Genomic DNA, 25,488 nt, shown 5'->3' with positions numbered 1-25,488 from the left:
CGTATAATTAATCTACAGACATACAGCGCGAAAATCTTGACACCGCGAAAAGGTTGTAAACCGACGTAGTGAAAATATCCGCAGGTAAAATTAGCCACGTGAAATACCACAATGAAACTTCCAGTACTATATTTGAACGACCTTGAAAATTAGCATAACCCCTGAGTGGCGATTGAAGAAGTATTGTCCGAAAGGATATTTTAGATCCATGTATCCTTAAATGTTGGGATCACAAATCGGAAACAGCTTTATGATTGCTTCTGAAATGTGCCGTACGTTCTACTTGTAAGCGAAATTTAGACATGGGTTCCAACATAAATAACAACAGCATTGTTACTTTCTTTATTCTAGTTACATCACGGGATGTGATTTCGGTTACGATTTCAGTTCTTAAGAAATTAAATCAACAAGTACTTGCGAGAAATGCACATTTATTTCATAGCAAAAAAAATACAAGAAATGTTTGATGTGCAACAATGTTAATGGTCAACAATACATTAATATATATATATATTCTCTCTGGTAATACATCTTTATACTTTAACATTTCACATGTGTCTCGCCCGCGAGATGCTGTAAACACTACTCAAAACAGCTATATATAATATAAATATACAATGTAAATGTAAACATAGTTCTGGCCATACACAATAATATTACTGAAATGTTACAATAATATCACAAATAAATAGATATTAAAACTTAATCTAAACTAAAATAAATTTTGAACGACGCATTCGTGTTATCATAACGCAAAAACTATACAGATAAACGTAGCCCATCGTCTAGTCTACATTACTTTTGTATTTTGATCGATTGAAATGAAATTGAAAAAGAAAAGCGTTAAAACTGTGAAATAGAAAATATGTGGCGAATTAAAAATTGAAAAAATCCCAGAGTTGTCTTCTTTTTAAAGAAGATTTCATTTTATTTTTTTTCTCTTGCAAAAATTCGATCATCTAAATCATCAAGTTCATTTAGATACCTTCACCGTTGGATGTTTGTCAACGTCAACTCTTGCCATATGAAACCTAACACAAGATGGAAGTTAATTTACCCAATGTATATTGTTGAAATCTCACTACTGCTACTTTGCTACTTGATATCATGTTGCTTTGACCCGTCTCTATGGACGTGATGCTGGATATTCTTGTGGACACTACAGTTATACCCCTACACGTAAATATAACTACGCATGTGATGTACAAATATACGTGAAACAATCTCGCATCTCATTACACGATGGTTGGTATATAAACAAAAGTGTTTTATCTGGAATAAAGTGTCACATTTTCACATCCCGGAACATTTAATACCATGACTGAGAATTCTACAGCTGTGACCTACTTACCACGGTGTGCGTGGTTGAGATACGAAACACTATAGTACCTATAGTTACATACTAGTTACATACTTAAGTTAATACTATAGTTACATACTTAAGTTACACAAAATACCCTTTGCGCATTGGAACGAACATAGCGTTATAAACCAAAGAACTGAAGAAGAGACCACTACCGTTACGTATACATTTGGACACCGAAACCATAGAACACCTCGGAGTGGCCTTCTCGCAGAACACGCAGTTGTATGTATGTTTTATGTACTACCTGAAGTCGCCGAGTAGGATCTCTCCTTTGAGAAGATTTACATAAAGCATATTTGTTAGATCTATCGTTCATCTCGGGTTCAAATTCAATGTGAATCTCTCCTTAGGTGTTGCGAACGTTGAGTAGACAAACGGAACATCATTAAGGCCCTTTGGCAGAGTAATCCTAAAATTAGTCACAATCTGAAAAAAAACAATGTATCGATTTTAAAATATCATTTATACCAGACATTATATTTTATTCGGTATATTACAAAGTAAAGGTGATGTAAGTAATTTTTACTAAACAAAAGTTCATTTTTTAATGTGTTTTTACATTTTTTAGGGAATTAATGATCTATACCTATTTTCTTCAATCCTCTTTTTTATTTAATATTTGACAAAAGTGTACAATGACACAATCAACATTCAAAGAAAGTGTAGATTACAGGATCATGTTGCAAGATATTGGATTTTACTTTTACCCCCTGCTGCGCAAATTTAACAATAACTCCATAAATAGAGGACATTGAAGAACCGTATATAATTTAATCAACTCCCCTTTATGTCAGAGTTCTGTGTAATAAATTTTATCAAAATCTGTTCACCGGACAATTTTGTATCTACAGACAGACGGACAACCTGAATCCAACATCTCTATCCTTATTGCAGGGGGTACGAAAAGAGGATTGAAGAAAACAGTTATCTTAAAAACCGATATTCACACTGTAAAATGTTCTTTCAGAATAAGCCGTTCTTAAATGACCTAGGATTTACAATATAGATTCAAGAAATAAAAGAGTTCTAACAAAACTTGAATTAACCATTAGCAACGACTCATATTTCTTGAGATATCTCTAATATTCGAATAGTAATTGATGTTAATTAATTAATGAATGACTTCAAGAATCACCCTTTTATCGATAAAAGTAAGAGTATACTGGTCCAATTGAAAAGGGAGCACCAATGTTTTGTTTTCGTGAAATTAATTATTTTTTAATTGAAAATTGAACACAAATGTCTAAAAAAATGTTCCAATCGAAGTTCTGAAGAAACGACTGTTTCATCAATGACTACAGTTATATATTAACTATACTAGAATATGTCACTCAATATATTAATATCACTGGAGAAAATGCAAGAATGAGGTATACCTGTATTTATATATATATACAGCGGTTGTTCCCCTACGCACGACAAATTCTATAATAAGACACCTATATATTATGTAGCTAGCTTTTGTTAGAACACTGTCGAAGCGGCTATTGTTATTATAGTTAGTATACCTCAAGATCATGTAAAGGTCGATATCTGCCTGAATAGGACTCACTAACTATCTTTCTATCGCGAGAATAGTGAAAAGTTTCCATCCTGTCTACGTACTTTTATTATACGACGTACTAACGAGTCATCTCACCTTTGCCTACGCTGTACATTTATGAATGACACGACACAAAACGATTTTAGAATCATTCTTTTGTTGGCAATAGTAAGTAAGGTGGTCTATCGTCGATAATACAGTGGTTACTATCACTGTCCCAAGGGCTACTATCCACCCACACCTAGACCATGTAATTCGAGTACTTTTATTTACATCAAATGAATCGAATAACGGTACCATACATGGATTCGAACTTGGACGGCGCTTTATGTGATCTTCAACGGAAGTATTTGAGGTCTGTAATCGTTCAGTATGTTCTGAAATGCCCCAATTGCACTATGGCATAGTCCATAGGTGAATATAAAGACAGTGCTAGTAAACCCTGGAGAATCAAGGATTGTGACCTTGAGGTATAATTAAATCAATTTCCAACACAGTATCTGTAGAACAGAAAATAATTTATAGTATGAAAGCTTGTGAATATATTTACTTACTTTAGATACACTGATGTATATCTCCTGCTCAGCGAATCGCTGGCCTACACAATTTCTGGTTCCATATCCAAAAGGCAAGAATCCAAAGGGATGTCTTTTCTCTCTTTCGGAATTACCTCGGAGCCATCGCTCAGGCAAGAATTTTTCGGGACTTGGAAAATATTGTTCGTCTTTGCAAATAGTAGAAATGCACAAATTTATTGTAGTCTGAAAGCAATAGAAAACAATCCTGTCAGTTTTTTCACAATAAGCAAGCTCATATCTTTAATACCAGTGATTCTGCATACACATCACTTCTATAAACATTTACATAACGCTACATACGTGAACTGTAAAACGATGGTACATTGAAGTCAAGAGAGACTTTAAAAACAATCCGTATGCTCTTAAAATGTATCGACTGCAAACCCGCTTGACAGATTAGTTTTAGAATTTTATTTCTGTTTTTACAAATACATTACTTTTTTAGACCTGTCACAAATGAAACATTTTACATAACGCCACATGTATTCAGAGAACGCTCAACTGAAGACCAAAAGTGAGACGGTATGAAGAAGAAAGTAAGTATTGCAGAAGAGAAAAGACAAGATTTTCAAATTTTCAATTGAATCGTATGCAATATGAGCAACAGGTGTAATTCTAATGCCCTACCTGCCGTACAAACATTTATTTACAATCCGGTTTCTATATCGCTACCTATTTCACAGCCTAAGTGAAAGATTTATAGTTCTATATAGTTCGTGTTATACGTACCCCGGCAGGAACCTCGTAGTTAGAGAGAACTACATCATCATCCAATACTCGTTGAGTACCCAAGATAACAGGATAAACAAATCTGTTAAACAAACAGAAATACAAACCAACAATATAATTTTAGGTATAAATAAATATATAAATTTATTTTTCACTTATTATGACGACTTCACCATTTATAACTTCATTTCGTGAAAAGAATGTGTGATAATTGACGAAGATATATGACTCACGATATCATTTAACCCAAAGGAAACAAAACAAGTTTTAAGTTTTAATTGTCATTATATTCAAGATAGAGATGTTTTTTATGAAAGAGGACATATTACCGGAAGGATTCTTTTAGGCAAGCTTTAAGATAAGGCGTATCCTTGAAACCATTTGGACTTATAGGACCCTCTGCCGGAATTCGGGGAGCTAACTCATGATAAAGTTTTTCTTGTATATCCGGATATTTAGCCAGGTGATAGAGCAGGAACGTTATTGCATTCGCCGTCTTAAAAGTAAATGAAATTATAGTATCATGAATTATGGCCATGGTATATCGGCAAATGTTTGATTAATTTTTCTGGTATCACCAATGAGGTTTAACATCTTTGAAGTAATTTCAGACATTATATGTGAGGGCGACACAGAAGACGCTGAACACTATAAAATTACTGACCTCCAAGTAATTGGATTTATTACCGCTATCATCAAAAACGGTCTGCCACGAAACATAAATACCATTGAAATAACAAATAAAGCGAATGTAAGTAAGCAGCCTTTTATTTTGATTTTACTTTATGAAGAGTGAAGAGTTAGAGTTAAAAAACATACTTACGGAATCAATCCCTCCCCGGAAAAAGTCGACGAGTAAAAACATACTTACGGAATCAATCCCTCCCCGGAAAAAGTCGACGAGTAAAAACATACTTACGGAATCAATCCCTCTCCGGAAAAAGTCGACGAGTAAAAACATACTTACGGAATCAATCCCTCCCCGGAAAAAGTCGACGAGTAAAAACATACTTACGGAATCAATCCCTCCCCGGAAAAAGTCGACGAGTAGTGATGATATTTTTTCTGGAGTCATATTCGGAGATGTTAACAGAAAGTGAAGAAGATTGAACTCATCAGGATCATATGTAGTCTTTAGAGTTTTCTCTGCCATTTTCGTATGCTTATCTGTAATACTTTGATAACAAACCACATTGTTAATAACGATTACAATGTTTTATGAAAAAGCCTATAAAGGAATGTGATAAATGTTTCATAACGAAAACACAGCAATTATAGTATACTCACCTGACTAGAAAATCAGACGCCTTTTCGAATTTGAGATAACCCGGAGTTCTGAACCACTTGAACCAATGAATTGGGGCCAAAAGTTGCTTTCCAAAGTAATCGAAGTAATTATCAACGAATTCCATGAACTCTCGACTAGACGGTGACCCGGAAGCTGCTATAATACCAAGTCTTGTGTTGAAGCACAAGAGTCCTGCTCCTAAAAGATAAATAATTTAATCGGCTGAAAACCATGGGTTAAATTTTGTTAAGAATCAAGAAATAAATTAGGATTATCATTGAAATGAAGATAATTATAAAGAAAAACAAGAACAAGACCATTTTAAATGTAGTTAGGAGACATCTAAAATTCCTACTGATTAATCTTACCTTCGGATGCGTATTCGAAGAAAGGATATGGTAGATTTTTAAGTTGGCCCGATACCCTACAGTTGCTCACTAAATCATCCGCTACTCCACTTAACTTTGGTATCAGCTTAGACAGTGTTTGATGCTGACAGATACCCTTTTGTGCTGGACTCCTCATTTCCCACCAATTTTCGCCATTACTGAAAATCAAGTCCGTACCGGTTAATATCAACTGTACTATTTAATATCAATTGTGACCGGTTGGGGTTTACTGCTTGTTCGGCGGCCTGCTTCAGTGATATAGCACTTTAAAAAGATCCACTTTGCATCAAATATAATATTCTTACTATTCAAATGAAATTAATATGTTATAAATAAGGGCACCTGATCTCAAATTGGATATAAGTTAAAAGTCGAAATTTTTTTTTATTTTTTTTGGAAGCGATTGTTTTATTATACATATCAAACTAATGTTTCATTGCAACAAAATAAACCGTATATTGTGTCTTTATTAAACTGACTTATTACATCAATACAAGACACGCTTCTCAGCGCTGCTACATTAGATAGATGTGGTATCATGTTTAAACCTAGACATATAATTTAAGTAATACAAATAGTGGGACGACTAGTTTATTCGTTGTCAGTATAATGTACACGGGTGTTGTGTGTTTTGATGTGTGTCTAAGCTTCAGTGAGCTAATTCATAGAGAAGTTATAAGAAACAAAACACAAATATACCACAATTTCATTATATATATTAACGCCCTTTTTACAGCCATGGTCATTTAAAGACGATTCTAGTGTATGTGGTGCCTTGCGTGTGTGAAGTGCGAGGTGGGTGTTTTGGGTGACTGTGGTATATTGGTGTTGTGTCTTCTTGCATAGTGTATCACTTGCCTTTTTATAGTGCTATATCACTGAAGCATGCCGCCGGAGGCACCAATCAACAAGCCACGACCCGGTTACATTATACTGACAACTGGGGCGAACCAGTCGCCATACACCCGTAATGTTGAACGCTAAGCAGAAGCAGAAAGTACCACTCTTATAAACTGTGGTGTTTTGTCCAGGGGAGAAGCTCAGAGCCTACCTCACAGGCCAAATGAGGCGGTGTCAAGGCAGACGTTAGGAAGAAGACAACGATCATATCCTTAATAGTAAAGACGCTTTTTATGCAAGAAGGGCAGCTTGTACACCTTATTTGCAGAGCCTAAATAAACCACAAACTCTTAAAGAAACTGCACATGAGAAAATCGAACGCAAGAGAGGGCGTGCTGAAACGACCCTAGCTGTGTATCGGAATATGAGCCTAATTTACAAATTAACATACGACTTACCGTTCCCCTATTGTAGGTTCTCGATTCCTGATGCTGTTATAGGTGTCGAACAATGGTAATGTCCGACGGAATGGATACCTATTGTCCGACCTGAACGTTTTCTCAACGTCCTTTGGATCATTCACAAACACATTCCAATCCCGTGGCAGACGAACTCTGTAAATTGAGCCAAGTTGTTTACGCCATTCTCTGACTAATTCGTCGAAGCGTGTTGGGTGGTACTGGGCTGCAAATAAATATTACCTTTTTAGTTTATACCAAATATTGGCATGATATATTGTTAGCAATATATTTTAAGTCATCAAACATTGAGCTTCCAAATAATAATTATTAAAACTTCACTTACTACACAAAGACGATTTGGTACTCTTATATATCATTTCAAACATAAATGCAGGTCATTGGTAAAAGATTAATTTTCCGATCTGTCTAATCCAATATGTTATCAAATGGTTGACTCTCAATATGATATCAAATGGTTGACTCTCAATGTTATCAAATGGTTGACTCTCAATTTGTTATCAAATGGTTGACTCTCAATACTTACTGAATGGATACATTTGTAACGCAGTTCCTAAATATGGGACATTATATATTCCATGTGGACCAGGCATCTCTTCAAACGACTTCAGAGTCCCTTTCTCAAACGACGAAGTAGCTTGTTCACCCTGCATTGCAGCAGCAGGGTAACGAAATGGACATTTACTTATATTAGGATGTACAGCAGACGTTGTTCGGTACCGTGAGAAGGTTGTCAATGTTTGCTGAATATAGAATATTTCACTGTAAAGACAGAAGGAGAAACGAAATAATTTCATATTTACGGTACCAAATCCGTCCAGTTCAAGTCAGATAATTTCTTCAGCCAAGATTTGGTAAAAAATCCTGTCCTCGAATGGATCAAGAATGTGATTCCAGCATCAGTACCATTGAGAAGAATGTTACAGAATGTTTTGTTGGTGTGGTAAAAATCCAAATACCAGTTACATATTTGGTAACATCGTTGGTAGGTAAAAAAAACACCCAAAAATGTATTAAAAGCCTACGATGAAGTACTTTGCAAAATGGCTCAGACTTTCCAAGGTGAATGTAAAGTTGTCGATTTTTTTATTACAAAGTATTTATTAAATATTGCTTAAAACTGTATCATTATATTGGTCTTTTCATGCATTGTATTCTCTTTATTGAACCATTTTAATTCAGGTTATTCAATTGTGTAAATATATTCAATTCACACTATTATGTCCAATCATATTCCTAAACTAAGCTGAATGCGTTCTTTTGGATAAATAGACTTTTAGCCCCGGAAGAGTATGCCCAGTAAATAAGCACGTAACCAAAAAAAAAAAAAAAATCCTCTCACATGTGATGTATTTATAATGTGAACCAAACCAGGTTGTAATGGAATGCTCATATTAAGGCACTGAACAGACATAATCGGACGAAAAAAAACCCGTATTATGGCACTATTATCTACTTCAGCGGAACCTAATTGATAGTCATACACGAGAACAGTTTTGCATGTAATAAGACGATAAATAACAGTAGTTTTATTGAAAAATCACACTTTGTTAAATACGTATTGTTTAGAACTGTGCAACACCAATAGGTTAAAAGGAGTCGATAAAATGGTCTACATCGTCTCTGACACTCATGTAACTATTGTTGGTATCTGATTATATAACTCATTGCACACGCGTTTTAATATATTTAAACGTCACTATCATTTTGCGTAAATACATAAAATAAAAATGTTAAAACGGTGCAGAATTATTTGATAGATAAACAGTCCTAATATTTATTATATTTACTATGTAAGTTGTTAAAGTTAAGATTAATAAGAAAAAATATGAATGTTTAAAACCTTTGGTTAAGTTTCCTTATTTAAAACAAACTAAATAATTTAAAACAAACTAAATAATACCAAACGTTAATTGTTTGGTTGCAGCGGCAATGCAGAAAGCACAGAATGGTATAAAAATGTTTAACTTCTTGTCGTTTTTTTGTATTTGACGCCTTTAATTACTGTGCGAGGTACCTACCTTGACGATCGACACCGGTACATGACGATAATCTGTGGCAGTGCACAGGTAGTGTAGAGAATGGTCATATAAATTCTCAATCATGGTATATATATGATGGTGTTCTGACGTGTGGGAACTCGAATTGTGATTCGACGGTAGAAATAAGCGCACAGCGTATAAACTGTGACACGAACTAAAGAAGTTACGCTAGACCAACCACACAAAGCGTAACGAATAGAATACGGAGGTTATTATAGGAGTTTATGTATGTCTTGACTTTTGGTATTCTAATTATGTATATTCTTTGTGATAAAATTAATTTAAAACAAATGAATATGTTTTAAAAGCGTTTATAATTTATCACATCTCATAATATTCTTTAATATTTTCAGTAATTTTAGAAGCTTAAAGTCGCTGAAAATGTTTATAACTACATTATTATGTATCATTATTAAGTAGCAAGTATATATATATTTCACATATCTAAGGTTTCTCGTTTTAATAGCCAGTTAAACACAGCTCGTGCAGTGTCACTTTATGTCTATGCATATAACTACACGTAGCCTATAGTTGCCAGTGGGTGTTTCGTTTGGTATACATATATGTGAATCACGCCCATATATGAACAACTTACTAGCATGAATGAAATGACTGAATATGTTATAACCACGATACTACGATGACTAGAAGGATGTCCGGGGCGAGATGATAGACTAATCGTGATTGTGCGATTAAATATGTATTGTGAAATTAGTATTCACTATCTATAAATGTGGGATTATCAATAATGGTCATGTTAATATGACTTCCGCTTCTGTTGCATCTCTATTAAAAGGTGCCCGACAAATCGATGATGCAATCTACAAAAATCTGTAATACATTTTACAGTATTTACTGTTTTTATTAGATGAAAATCTGGATACTTGAATGGTTATATTTTTTTAGATTTACCATACTACATGTGCATTTGAATTATCCATTTGGAATCTAAATAGCTTCCTATCCAATGTTAAAGTAAACTTGATTTATTAGTATAGAGTAAAGAAGTGTATAACATGTGTATATTATAATCAGTGTAAAGTGGTATAGAATATTTTACGCTACATTAAATGGCAGTAAATAAAAAATGATTTGATAAAATATCTCGACAATATTTTGATTATTAATATATTGATGACTATAACCCTACCTATGCGGCCACCAAATATCAGCTAGGTCAGACACGTGTTGGAGAAACACATTTCAAATATTACCTGTAAATGTCGATCACTTTCATTGTTTACGTGGTTATGAAAATGTCCCAGATATTGCCCAGCCGTTGACCATTATCGAGAATATCGAGTGTTATGTATGTTAACGCTATTTCGTAATCCCTGGTAAATATATCGGCCAGATCTCCAGGTCAAAACTAAGCTGATCGAAATACTTTTAGTTTGGAAAATAAAGTTTTCCCCATTTTACATATTGAGAAATCAGTCAACAGTGTTTTGTATTTTTTTGTATTATTATCAATATGTTACTTACACCACCGGTTACTAACACTACTGTTATCTCATTGATGATTAGTCTGAACACTTATTGAAGTGATCTGTAAATAACAAAAAATAATTAAATAAACAAATAAAGCTAAGGTACGAACAGATCATTGGAATCAGGTGCGTGAACTTGACCTCTTGCCGACCAAGGAAATCCTTTTGATAGGCAATGACGTTCGTATCAAATCCAAAGTAGGTACAAGGTATAAAGCGAGTCGTAAGAAATTTCGGCGATAGGATTATACATGCAGCGATGATGTCACCATGTACTAATCTCAAGGTTGTCCCGAAAGGGGTCATATCCCTTTTGCTTGGTCAAGAAAATATGCTTCACAAAAATTTGCATATAAAGTTCATCATCCTATTTTTAAGGAGCAAACATCAGCTTTTTGAAGTTGTCGCCATAACTTTGGACAATGAATAATTAATAACTTTCGAATAAGAAAGTGTCAACATATCTTTCCGTGGAATATCGCCGTGTAAAATTTCTTATTATTTTAACAAATCTATTTTAAATGATAAAACTGCATGAAAACACGATAACAAGTATAGCCCGTATCAACCTTCTAATAACCTATTTTACTTACACTCTCCAATCCTATCCTCAGTGGGCATATGAAATATAGAGACTGAAGTTAGTAAAGGTGTATGATTAATACATAAAGCCCACGCTAATTTGTGTTTAACAGTATCATTTGATTATACGGTACAATATTGATAGTCTCGAAAACAAAGTATTATATTAACTAGTTTTAAAACAAAGTGTACATAATTTTAATAAATTTTGTAATAAATCAATGTTGTGTTTTATCACATTAAGTTTAACTGCACTGTTATTCATTGTTTCGTTACATGTCAAACTGCTCGTATGAATGTATACCCACGATAATGTCATAATTTGGGTTTTTCTCGTCCGTTTCAGGCTTTACATTGTCTTAATATGGAGTATTCTAATTGGTTCACTTTGTCATTTTAGTTTTATTATTACTCGGTTTTATTCACATCATCAGTGCGTCACATGTGAGTTTATTTTAGTAAGTACGTGCTTATTTATTGGACAAACTTCCTGGGTTAAAAGGTAGTTTATTTATATATATATATATATATTTAAACATAGTCTTATAGTTCAGGCATATGACTGCACATAAGATGTGAATAGCATGCATTTATAAAATGGATAATCGGAACTATAATAAAAGTGGGGTTGTTGTTTGTTTGTCTTTATTTAACGGCCAATCGACAGCCAGGGTCATTTAGGGCCAAACGAACATGGGCATTTGTACACATTTTAAAACATGCACCACGTTAAAAAGTAATTCGTTTAAAAAGTTCTGAATAATAAAGTGTTCCCAAGTTAAAACACAACAATAATGAAAAAGTGGATAAAATGGTAAAATGGGAGACATTTCAAATAGCGATTAAAACTAATTACATCACATGAAACTAAGATTATAAATCTATTTTAGATACCTAAAAATAACAGTTTCACGACATGAAACATTAGTAAACATGTCAGAGATGTAGAAGCATTTATATATGATGAATTTGAAATCTGCAGTTTAATAGAATGTGCTCTGTGAGAGAAGAGTCACATGCATGGCATATAGAAGGATCTTCCCTCGTAGGATGTATGAGGGTTGTGACAATATATGAACAAACCAGTATAAGGATATAGCAGTTCTACTTAAAGGCAACATTTACATGTAGATAGTGTTTTTTTAATAAGGCCAAATAATGGTTTACCAATCTAAACAGTAGGGAAGTTATACTTCTGAGTCTTCGAGAGCAGGACATTCTGATCCGTTGGTAAAGGCACCATAGGTAGAAGAGATTTTTTTTCGGATTTCTTTTTCTCATAAAAGATGCATGTATATAGTGTTACCAAAGTGACAGACTTCCCCGCTAAGTTCTAGAGCATTCTTGCCGATGATTGATGCTAGGAGGACAAAACGAGGCTGAAACACTAGCGTGTGCTTGGTTCCGATTTCTCGAAAAAAAACCTAAGTCGTTTTCTTTGTTAAAATTTTACAAGTATGGACTGAAGTCGGTGTTTTTTGTTTCGAGAAATCAAGGTATGGTCTTAGATTATTATTATTTTTTTGAAAATGTGAAATTGATGCATTTCAGAGAAGAATGTCATTTGATACGCAGGCATACATGAAATTAATAGTATTATTGTGAAAAAGCTAATCCAGACGTCTATCAACAATGTAGCGCAATCTCATCAATTTTTAATTGAAGGCAGATTTATTAGTATTATTCAAACGGAGAAAACAAAGAGATTACGTTGACTGTAATAAAAATTCGTGTCATGTACATTCTAATAATCATTAAAAGCCAATTTTACGTAACATTCAACTGAGAATCAACTTGTGTATTAAAGACATTTTCATGAATCTAAGATTATTTAATATCAGAGAAAAAAAAGAAAATTGCAATTTTGGCAAACATAGGAAAGGTTTCTTTGTTTGTATAACGACCGCTTTCATGAAGGTTGGTTAAAAATGGTTCCCATGCAGCATTGCGTGATCGGAAAAAGCGACTTAATCAGGGATATTTTAATTGACTTTTTCCTGAAGTCTCTCTTAATTAACATTGACACACATTTGACGTAGAATTGAGCCCGTGTATTGCGAGGAGGATAGATTTTGTTCGTGCACTGACCAAGATGTACAATTGTCCATATATATGGTTGTTTCAACTCCTGCTGAACTTTCTATTCAAATGCAGTGGGGCGAATGGTTTGTTCATTGTCCTACCATGCAGAGAGAGGGCGTTAGAATATGGAGGTTACGAGATATCAAGACGACGTGACGTGGATTAATTACGATTTAACGTCGAGTAGTCAATTTTTTCGTTGATCGTCACAATCACCGAATGGTGAGACTAATCAACGGTAACTCTGTTCTTCCTAACGTCTCCCTTGACACCGCCTAACTTTTGCCTTCTGTTGAGCTCTTGACCACCCTACCCTACAAACAGGGCAGAAACGCATGAATGGGAGGCGTTTTTATAAATGATCCTTTTAATTGGACGTTGATATATTTAACTAACAATCCAACCATTCCTTAACTGTCGGTATATACCTGGATGGGGTATGTTCTTTAGTGTCTTTAGCAATTATCACAAATACAACATTAATTCTGTATGGTGTAATGAAAACCACTGAAAAAACCAATTTCTATTACGAACAATATAGTCATGGTTTATGTATTACTGTCTGTTGTTAATGGCATTAGTTTGGCTACTATGTTAAAGCAGGTTTCTCATAATCACATGAGCTGTAAATCATTGTTCAGTATACCGGGGTATAATGTTGTATTGATATAACGTTTAAGGGGCCAGAAGTTTGATTTGATTCAATTAAATATCCTATTAACATCCACGTTCGTACAAGGGCGTGCAAGGTAACAGGTGGAAAAAAACCCAAGTACCCTGAAAATAACACACATTCACATTCTAAGTTCGAATTGAACTATCAGGAAAATGTCCCACTTTTCGAACTCGAAAGAGTACTTTAATACCTTGTCACTGTTTCAAGGCTTTATGTTAATAGACCAATTCTAGGACAGATCTACAATATGTTCTTACAAACTAGCTACACCTCAGGAAGCGAATAAAATTATAAAGTATGGGGAGCATTATATGCCTCTCAGTCAGACGGTCATTGGTGTATTTCATTGTATTACATTGTGCTATAACCTATCACTCAGTCTGTTAAACCTGATTAAAGTAGTTCATGTTTGTTTTATTATTTTAACGTCCTATTAAAAGCCAGGGTCATGTGCGAACGGCCTCCTATGTATGCAAAGTGTAGCGTGTGTGAATTGCGAGGTGCGTGTTTTGGGAGACTGTGGTATGTTCGTGTTGTGTCTTCTTGTATAGTGGAACCGATGCCCTTTTTATAATGCTATATCACTGATGCATGCCGCCGAAGACAGCAAGCAACACACCCCACCCGGTCACATTATACTGACAACGGGCGAACCAGTCGCCCCATTCCCTGTATGCTGAGCGCCAAGCAGGAGCAGAAACTACCACTTTTATAGACTATGGTGTGTCTCGGCCAGGGGACAGAACCCAGAGCCTTTCTCACAGGGGCGAACGCTCAACTCAAGGCCAAAAGTGAGGCGGTGCCAACGGAGGCATTAGGAAGGATAAAGGCAGTTAGGAAGAGAAAAGATAAGATCCTAAATTTAGTCGCCTTTTACGATCATGCAATAGGGGTAGCAGGTACAATTACACTAACTACATACTAAAACCTCGTTGGTTTGTTTGAGTATACTACGGATATTAAGGAGACATTTTCTTCAGATCCAAGCTCGCTGATTAGTCCACTCGCTCCTCGGAGTCAATCAGAGAGCTTGTACTAAATCGGAGACGACAGACAAAAAATGGCCGAGATCGAACGGTGAAAATCTGTTTTGCATGACAATAAACGGAGCGTGGGGATCGCTAAGGGATACCAATGTGCAAAATTTATAAGTAAGTTAGTTTATATTGAGCATCTGCACTTCAGGGATGCATTCGTTTAATAGATGGCGATTTTATTCGGTCTGTGCTCATTAGGGAATAGTGACCTTGGGATGTAACGTGTACTTTTTCGACTAACGATTTTTAAACGAATCCTCGTAATTCAACTTTTGATATGAACTTCGCCCATAATCCCATTATAGCATATACCATAGTGACCAGTATGGAATTGTCTTCAAAGTAAACTAAAACATATCCAGATCGGATGATTTTTGTGGTGTTCAGAGCAATCTAAAATTAATTACCCCATTTTCTGGAAATGGGATACAGGGGTAAGTAAATAACCTTTCAGTATTTTGAGTATTTTTTGCGCGTCGTAAACCTGTGGTTAGGAAGAAGAGAAAATATAAGATACTAAATTTAGTCGCTTTTTACGATCATGCAATTGGGGCAGCAGGTACAATTCTAACGCCCTATCTGCAGGCGACACAAAAAGGAGATATGGTCGAGATGTTTAAAATAATAATATACTAGTATATGATTACTGTGCAACGGACTATTTAAATACGGAAAATCAATCACACAGACAGGGGTTTAGGAGACTTCAATTGAAAGTATTTCAACAGCATTCCAGATTGGACATTCGTAAGAACTTTTTTTGCCTTAAGAATTGTAAAATTATGCTTCCCGAAAACGTTTAGGCATGAATACTTTTTAAAAACATATTAGATAAGCATTGTGAGGCTCCGGCACTCCTTTATAATTATAGATCTGAAATAATTTAAAGGTATAAGTAACGTCACTTTCATGTACATTATTCTATTTAACATATCTTTTTTATTGTTTTTGAGTCCGGTAAAGAGGATCTCTATTTAGATACTTTTTGGCCAAAAGTGACCTCTGCATTTTATTACGGGATGTCGTCCTTGTGAGGAAGGCTGTTGGTTATGTTTCTGGACCGAACCATTCTGCTCCTGCTACGCGCTCAGAGTTAAGGAAGAGGTACGACTGGTTTGCCCATTTTCAGTATAATCTGCATCATAATGTGACCAAGTTGGATGTGTTGTTTGGTAGGTTCGGCGGTATGCTTCATTTATACTATATTGCACTATAAAAATGTTCCACTATACAAGAAAACACTACACGAATATACCACAGTCTCTGCAAAATACACCCATACTTCATACACATACAAGGTGAGCCGTCCTTAATCGGACGTTAGTTTGTTTGTTTGATTGATTAATTAACGAACTATTAAAAGCCAGAGTCATGTAAGGACAGCCTCTCATGTATGTGGTGTGTAGTATGTATGTAGTGCACTGATTCGGCAGACTGCAGTATGTCCGTGTTTTGTCTTCTTGTATAGTGGAACTCCATTCCCTTTGGCTTACACTTAACCCTAAACTGTCAAGTCGGGATGACCGCAAAGAGGAAGTTGTTCTCTCTCGGCACCGAACTTGACACACACATTTTATACATTCTTATCTGTTGAGAGGGGAGAATCCTCCTACATGCATAACATCTACATGCTATGCATTAGATTCTTATTTCACAGAGGAGCATATTTCAGTGCACTGTATTGAATTTAAACTCATATGAGAAAGTATTACGATGTCTCCAGCATGTACATTTTATTCCATGTCGTGAGAAATAATCGTATTTTCATTTATCTCACATTTTTAACAAAATATGAACGTATTGCCATCTTATCATCTTCACATTTTATCGTTTCATCAACATTACGCATGTTTTCTCATGTGTTTTAGACAAAACTATGTCATCCAATGCAATCTTTTAATAAAATCATAATTCATAATGTGTTTTTTAGTTCTTACTTGCCTGTCTTATCCTAATATTTAGATACAATCATTACTTGTCTTCTGTCCTTGAAACTGCTGCTTTATTTGTTGTTTGGCCATAAATGACATTGGTTGTCGATGGGCCGTAAAAACAAACAAACAAGCAAATTTCTTTTAGGTCGTTTGACCCTGGGGGTCAGATTTCTTCCGTCGTCGTCCGCCGTGAGTTAACTTTTCACATTTTGAACAGTTCTACCAGGGCTTTGTTTGTTTGATTAATTAACGTCCTATTAACAGCTATGGTCATGTAAGGACGGCCTGTATGTTGTGCGAGGTGCGTGTTTTGGGAGACTGCGGTATATTCATGTTGTGTCTTCTTGTATAGTGGAACATTTGCCCTTTTTATAGTGCTATATCACTGAAGCATGCCGCCGAAGACACCAAGCAACACACCCCACCTGGTCACATTATACTGACAACAGGAGAATCAGTCGTCTTACTCCCTTTTTGCTGAGCGCTAAGCAGGAGCAGAAACTACCACTTTTACAGACTTTGGTGTGTCTCGGCCAGGGGACAGAACCCAGAGCCTTCCTCATAGGGGCGATTTTGCTGAAACTTGCATGACATGATCCTGACTTGGTCTAAACCAAGTGCTGCTATTTTTCGGGTCGATCCAAATTCCAAGATGACCGCCACGGTCTCCATCTTGAAATTTTTTTGAACTTCTTCTCATATTCTACCGGTGCCATTTGGCTGCAACTTGCATGAAATTATCCTGGCATTGTTTTGACAAAGTTTTTTAAGGGTTGATAAGAAATTCAAGATGGCCGCCACAACTGCCCTCTTGAAAACAAATTTTGAACTTCTCATGTTCTACTGGTGTGATTTAGCTGGAATGATCCTGATGTGATTTTGGCAATTTGTTGTTACATCTCTGGTTGATCCCAAATCGAAGATGGCTACCATGGCACCATATCTAATTAATTTCCAATATGGCTATTGCCAAGGAAATCAGATAACTGTTAAAGATGCTCCACCGCTGACAAATGGTATTTGTTTACTATCAAAAACAGGAACAGACGATTTAGTATTTTTCTTCAGTTACAAAAGTTACTTACTATACACCATTGAAAAGTTTAAGCTTCTAATTTTACTTCAAGTTAAAAATATGAAAAATAATTAATTGCATCCCGAAAAAATTCCGTAGCACTATATCCTATATAGAATGAAGTAATGATTGCGCATGCACTAAAGGCGAAATCAATTATTTTATGTTATTTTTTGTGTTAATTAGGCATATATATACACAAATAAACATCAAGTATTGTTCAAATGATGAATATCATTTATGCTCTATCGGCGGTGGAGCATCTTTAAGGTCCTTGAGTCTCTTGTTATAGTGTTATAGAAGACACCAAGCAACACACCCCAACCGGTCACATCATACGGAAAACGGGCAAACCAGTCGTATTGCTTCCTGTATGCTGAGCGCTAAGCAGCAGCACAAACTATCTCTTTCGGCCAGGGGACAGAGAGCCTACCTCACACTGGCGAGTGTTCAACTGAAGGCCAAAAATGAGGCGGTGCCAAGAGAGACATTAGGAAGACGAGAAAAGCAAGTTAGGAAGAAGAAAGATGCGATCACAAATTTAGTCGCCTTATACGATATGTAATGTGTATAGCAGGTTTCTTGTTTCCTTTAACAATTGATACACAGTTATCACCCATGTAATGCGCTAAGCTGGTGGTGAATGTAACAAGATAACATAGTCAAATGATCCGATTGATAGGTTATAGTACTAATACATGTATATTACCGATTAAAGTTTTGTTATCGCAGGCTTAGCACATCATGATAATATGAGATGAGCTTATAGTGCCTAATGGTTGTCCGCGCCTATCGTTTTTGGATTACGAGTTTAAAATGCAAATTACAGAAATTATGGAAGTCAGTTTTATTTGTAGATTGCAATGCAAGCATTGACTTCTGTGTTTAAAGATTACCTGTCCTTTTTCAAAGTTGTTTTTACCTTCATGTTGACATTTCTGTGGATTTCCTAATTCATCTTTTGACCATTCGTTTTTGTAATGTATGCGGAGCGGAGATAACATTCTATTCATTTCTTTGTTTCATGCCTTATAATCCTGCCATTTTCAATAGTTGTTTGCACTTGACGTTCTAACACCAGCTAAGGTCATATACCTTCAAGGGCTCTATCGGTGATCCATACCACCAAAGTCATCCCACTGTGCCACGATATGACAAAAAGCAATTTAATTAGCTTATTCGCTTTATGCTAAAAGCTAAGCAGGAGCAGGAAAATGTCATTGATAGTATTACATGTTGTTGCTAATCCCCGGATACATAGGACATTCCTCACAGTGAGGTGGTTTGATTTGGTTTAATGGGCTAACGTCCTAGTAGGGTCATTTACTATGACATCCTAAGTGGGTCATGTCACTCATGTAAGGGTGTTTTTTTTATTTACGATTCCATATAAAGATAGCCATCCTTGTGTGTAATGTACCTAAATCTGAAAGTGCATGCTAGACAGGATATCGTATAAAAGCTATTTTGCATGTTGTTCAATTTATTTTATAGGGAAAACAGCCATTAAACATCCTGTTTCACAAACTATTGTACATTGGCGTGAGCCTTTTATAAATATCTGAAGCATGTGTTATTTTCATCTTAAATGTTTGTGGCAATTTTTATCTCAATTTGCATCCGTCACTAGTGTTGATCTTTAACTAATTCCATTGGCTGTGCCAGGCAGGAAATCCATCGTGACGTCATATGAAAACATACATAGATAACTGAAATGCAATATTACATTTGTTTTTACAATTGATGTTACTCATATCGGAAACCTTTTTTCGCTTCACTTGCTAAATTTCACGAATATAAAATATACGGGAAACATTCATTAAGATTCTATGTTTAACTTTGCAAACACTCGAAAATCAACTTATCGGTTCTATACATGTATACCTCATATGATCCAGCAGGTAGGTAATTTTACCTGCTGCCCCTATAACATGTTCGTAAAAAGCTACTAAATTCAGGATATGATATTTCTCATTTTTCTTCCTAACGTCTCCCTTGACACCGCCTCTTTTGTTTGTTTGTTTGTTTGATTTATTAACGTCCTATTAACAGCTAAGGTCATGTAAGGACGGCCTCCCATGTATGCGGTGTGTTGCGTGTATGTTGTGCGAGGTGAGTGTACTGGGAGACTGCGGTATGTTCGTGTTGTGTCTTCTTGTATAGTGGAACTGTTGCCCTTTTTATAGTGCTATATCACTGAAGCATGCCGCCGAAGACACCAAGCAACACACCCCACCCGGTCACATTATACTGACAACGGGCGAACCAGTCGTCCCACTCCCTGTATGCTGAACGCTAAGCAGGAGCAGAAACTACCACTTTTACAGACTTTGGTGTGTCTCGGCCAGGGGACAGAACCCAGAGCCTTCCTCACTAGGGCGAACGCTCAACTCAAGGCCAAAAGTGAGGCGGTGCCAAGGGAGGCATTAGGAAAGATAAAGTCAGTTAGGAAGAAGAGAAAAGATAAGATCCTAAATTTAGTCGCCTTTTACGATCATGCAATAGGGGCAGCAGGTACAATTCTAACGCCCTACCTGCAGGGCCGACACCGCCTCACTCTTGGCCTTCTGTTGAGCACTCGCCACTGTGAGGTAGGCTCTGAACCGTGGCCGAGGCGCACCAAAGTCTATTAAAGTGGTAGTTTCTGCTTAACGCTCAGCATACAGGAATTAGAACGACTGGTTTGCCCGTTGTCAGTGTAATCTAAACGGGTGGGTATGACTCTTGGTGTCTTCGGCGGCATGCTTCAGTGATATAGCACTATAAAAAGGACAACAGTTCCACTATACCAAAAGACAACATGAATGTATCACTGTCTCCCACGCACCTCGCACAACATACACGCTATACCGCATACATGAGAGCAATCCTTACATGAATGACCCTGACAGTTAATAGGACGTTAATTAAACAAACAAACAAACGTCCGTTGTCAGTATAATGTAATGCTTGGTGTCTTTGGCAACATGCTTCAGTGATACTATGCAAGAAGAAACTGAACAACACGAATATACCGCCTTCTCCCAAAACACACACCGCGCTCTTCATACACGCTACTAACTGCACAGATGGCCATCCTTACATGACCCTTGCTGTTAATGGGACGTAATTAAACAGACAAACAAATCATATGAAAGTGTGCATGTAGAAAATGATTGATTCGGTTAAGATTTAATGGCACATGCATGGATTGCGCATAACCAATTTGTTTATTAATGATATAATAAACATATTATTGCTAATGATTTAGTTATCTGAAGATATAGTGACAGAGAAGTACATGCAAAACAAATCAAATTAGATAATGAATTGTAATACTTTCTGTTCCTGTTTAGCGCCATGGTCATGTAAGGAAGGCCTACCAACTGTAAACGGTCGAACCAGTCATTCTACACTGTGTTTTGTAATAGTTTCTGTTCCTGCTTAGCGCCATGATTGTCGAAGGTGGAAAACAAACTCGAACAACTAGAAATTGATATTCAAGAAAAAAGTAAAAACAACTGTAGAGGGATTTAAAGGAGAAGTGATTGACAACCTAAGGATAGATATTGGAGCAATAGTCAATGAACGGTTAAAAGAAGCAAATGATCAAAGGCGAAGAGAGCTCAATTTAATGGTGTTTTATTTGCCGGAATCAAAGGCTTCAACCGGGGAAGCAAGAAGGAAAGAGGACTTACATCTTCTTTGTTGTATAGATAGAGAACTAGAGATAACGGAATTTAATGTTTAACAAATTACTAGGATAGGAACGTACACCAAGGAAAAAGCAAGACCAGTTAAACTTGTGTTTGAAAACAGAATCAGGAAAGTTCTACTTGACAAAATCATGGATATAAAAACCATCCGTAACGAATGTCTACGTAGGGTTGTTATCACTCGAGACCTAACACCTGAGCAACGGAATAACAACAGGAAATTACGTGATGAACGGAAACAACGTATTGATGCGGGAGAGAATGGGAAGATTCGCGCTGGTCAGATTGTGAAAGTCATGGGTCACGACAGGAAATGGGTAAAGGTGAAACAGGCTGATAAAACATCTCAACTCGGTCGTCAAATACGCACAGTGAGCGAGGGGAAAGTGACACCACTACTTACCCCTGACCCTTTTGCGAAGCGAGGAGATTGCTCAAGCTTAGCACTTGGGCCTGCTGCAGTGGGAAATCTTGCTCCTGCCACAAACACACAAAACAACATAAGCACCATTCACCGCCTAGGTTCGCAGCCTATTTTGAACATAACGTCGCTGTCACACGGACGTTACAACTACTACGATGAGTCGACATTAGTGGAAAGCATCAATTTTTCTGTTATTCAACCATTAACAGACGACATTGTGGTTGATGATTCTAGTGACGAAGAACTGTCCAAGTAGGAATCCAGTTTTAACGAGCACGGTGTCTATACGACAGTTAGGTCGGACACGAACAGTGACATTAAAGTAATATATAGTAATGTTTATAGCCTCATGAATAAAAGGAACGAGCTTCAACTGATAATTCAACAGGAAGCACTGTCAATCATAGCCCTAACCGAAATTTTGCCAAAAAACAACGCTGGAGATATTGATAAAATTGAGGTTGAAATTCCTGGATATGATTTGTTTACTAACGATTTGGAGCAAGGACGAGGTGTGGTCTTGTACATCGATTAACAACCTAAAGCCGAAGTGAATGAAGAAATTATGGAATTGGATTTTTCGGAAATGATCTGGTGCAATATTAAATTGAAGGCAATGACACCCTAGTTGTCGGTTGTATTTATAGGAGTCCAAATAGCCTCAGGGAAAACTAATCCTTTTTATCAATTCTCTTATGGACTATTCCAGTCATTTACTTAATCTTGGATATTTCAATATCAACTGGGAACTGGAAAGTACAACCGAAACAATTGGTTCTTTAGCTTACGATTTTTTAGAGTGCATTAAAGAAAACTTTTTATTTCAACATATTCTTGAGGCTACTCGACACAGACATGGACAGAATCCATCTACTGTAGATTTGTTATTTACAAATGAAGAACAAGATCTCAATTTTGGAACTCCTCCAGGTAAAAGTGATCACGCAGTGATAGTATTTAGACTTAATGTTTTTACAGTAACATCAACACTGAAAACCGATTTAATAAGATATTGCTACTATAGAGGAAATTACGATACCATGAACGAAGAACTAAGCTCAATTCGATGGAAGCATGAACTTTAAGGTTTGAACACATGCGATGCTTGGGATTACTTTGTCGATTAACTCTTCAAGATAATTGATCAACATATACCAGTGTGCAAAGTACGACCGTCGGATCGGAGGGTGAGGAAACCTTGGATGAAAAAGACAACCACCAATGCTTTAAAAATCAAACGAAAAAACTTGGTATCAATATAAACACAATAAAACACCAGAAAACTACGAAACATATAGACTTGCCAGAAACGAAGCATCAAAACAGCAAAGAAGCTCAGTCGAGGAATATGAAAATAAAATAGTAACCGAATTTAAGGACAATCCTAAAAGTTTTTGGAAATGCATCCAAAGTAAAACAAAAAACAAATCAGTAATTCCAAATCTAGAAGATGAAAACGACGATATTGTGACAACAGACGAAGAGAAAACAACATTACTTAATCAGTTCTTTAGCAGTGTATTTACAATAGAGGGCAACAACAATATGCCAGAGCTCGAAGCAAGAACAAACATTGAACTCGGTAACCTGGAGATAACAATAGACCAGGGCGAAAAGAAACTCGGAGAATTAAATGTCGCTAAATCCCCTGGACCTGACAAGCTTCATCCTAAGATACTTTATGAGCTACGATCCGTAATCAGTGAACCACTGGCAATTATGTTTAATAAATCTCTCAGAGAAAGCGTATTACCAAAGGTATGGAAAGAAGCAAACGTAACACCAATCTTAGACAAAAAAGGAAACAAACAGTAAGCCCAAAATTACAGACCCGTGAGTTTAACCAGTATTGTTGTAAAAACTTTGGAATCAATTTGCCGAAATCATATTATGGACTTTTTGGAAAATAATAAACTTCTATGTGAGGAACATTTTGGTTTTCGATCAAAAAAAATCTACATCATTGCAACTACTTGAAGTTCTAGATGACATCACAAGGGAACTAGATGAAGGCAACAATGTGGACATTGTATATTTAGACTTTCAAAAAGCATTTGACACCGTTCCACACATACGTCTGCTGTCAAAAATTAAAGCTCTGGGAATTAATGGTAAAATGGCCACGTGGATAAAGGCGTTTCTATCAGATAGAAAACGACGGGTTGTTTTAAACGGAACAACATCATCTGGGATCCCGGTTATAAGCGGAGTACCCCAAGGTAGTGTGCTCGGACCTGTTTTTATTTACAACATCGACGATTCGGAAACAATACAAAGAGACATCAATAAATTGGACGACTGGTCACAGAAATGGAACTCCCTACCTTCGGAAATTGTAAATGCCGAGTCGGTGAACAGATTCAAGACCCTCATAAACACGTATTGGAAGAACTGTGACATTAAGTGTTACCCTAGCTGTTATTGAAGACATTACTATAAGCAGGTTAAAACAAGGGACATATAATGTATATATTGTATATAAGGTATAGAACTGGATATGCTCAATATTTCATTAGTTGAAGTTTTTGAGTTTTGCGCAAATATAATATAAACCTAGAGCCTACCTGACAGGGTTGACCGCTCAACAGATGGCCAAATGTGAAGCGGTGTCAAGGTAGACGTTAGAAAAAATAAAGGAGGTAAGAAAGAGAAGAAAAAACATGATCATAAATTTTGTCGCCTTTGCGTGCAACAGGGGCAGCAGTTACAATGTCTTCAGCATGTCATCTCTTGCATATACGCTGTTTGTTACTATAGTTTGTTTGTTTGTTTGATTTATAAACGTCCTATTAACAGCTATGGTCATGTAAGGACGGCCTCCCATGTATGCAAAGTGTTGCGTGTATGTTGTGCGAGGTGAGTGTACTGGGAGACTGCGGTATGTTCCTGTTGTGTCTTCGTGTATAGTGGAACTGTTGCCCTTTTTATAGTGCTATATCACTGAAGCATGCCGCCGAAGACACAAAGCAACACACCCCACCCGGTCACATTATACTGACAACGGGCGAACCAGTCGTCCCACTCCCTGTGTGCTGAACGCTAAGCAGGAGCAGAAACTACCACTTTTATAGACTTTGGTGTGTCTCGGCCAGGGGACAGAACCCAGAGCCTTCCTCACAGGGGCGAACACTCAACTCAAGGCCAAAAGTGAGGCGGTGCCAAGGTAGGCATTAGGAAAGATAAAGTCAATTAGGAAGAAGAGAAAAGATAAGATAGTATATAAACTTAATGTACATTTA

General features: G+C 36.4%; 1 protein-coding gene across 1 annotated transcript; it reads right to left on the bottom strand.

Moving 5' to 3' along the window:
• Window positions 1-399: 399 nt before the first annotated feature.
• On the bottom strand, window positions 400-9,361 carry LOC138315680 (cytochrome P450 10-like). The gene is made up of 10 exons (XM_069256876.1): window positions 9,234-9,361; window positions 7,739-7,974; window positions 7,192-7,417; window positions 5,873-6,051; window positions 5,504-5,702; window positions 5,232-5,391; window positions 4,546-4,712; window positions 4,217-4,298; window positions 3,464-3,670; window positions 400-1,792 (listed from the first exon to the last, which is right to left on the bottom strand). The coding sequence occupies exons 1-10, from the start codon at window positions 9,299-9,301 to the stop codon at window positions 1,679-1,681; spliced, it is 1,638 nt and encodes a 545-aa protein (XP_069112977.1). The 5' UTR covers window positions 9,302-9,361; the 3' UTR covers window positions 400-1,678.
• Window positions 9,362-25,488: the final 16,127 nt, after the last annotated feature.

The sequence above is a fragment of the Argopecten irradians genome, chromosome 2 (genome assembly GCF_041381155.1).
Source record: "Argopecten irradians isolate NY chromosome 2, Ai_NY, whole genome shotgun sequence".
Classification (NCBI taxonomy): Eukaryota; Metazoa; Mollusca; class Bivalvia; order Pectinida; family Pectinidae; genus Argopecten; species Argopecten irradians.
The sequence above is the reverse complement of the archived record's forward strand: the minus strand, read 5'-3'. Positions and strand labels throughout refer to the sequence as shown.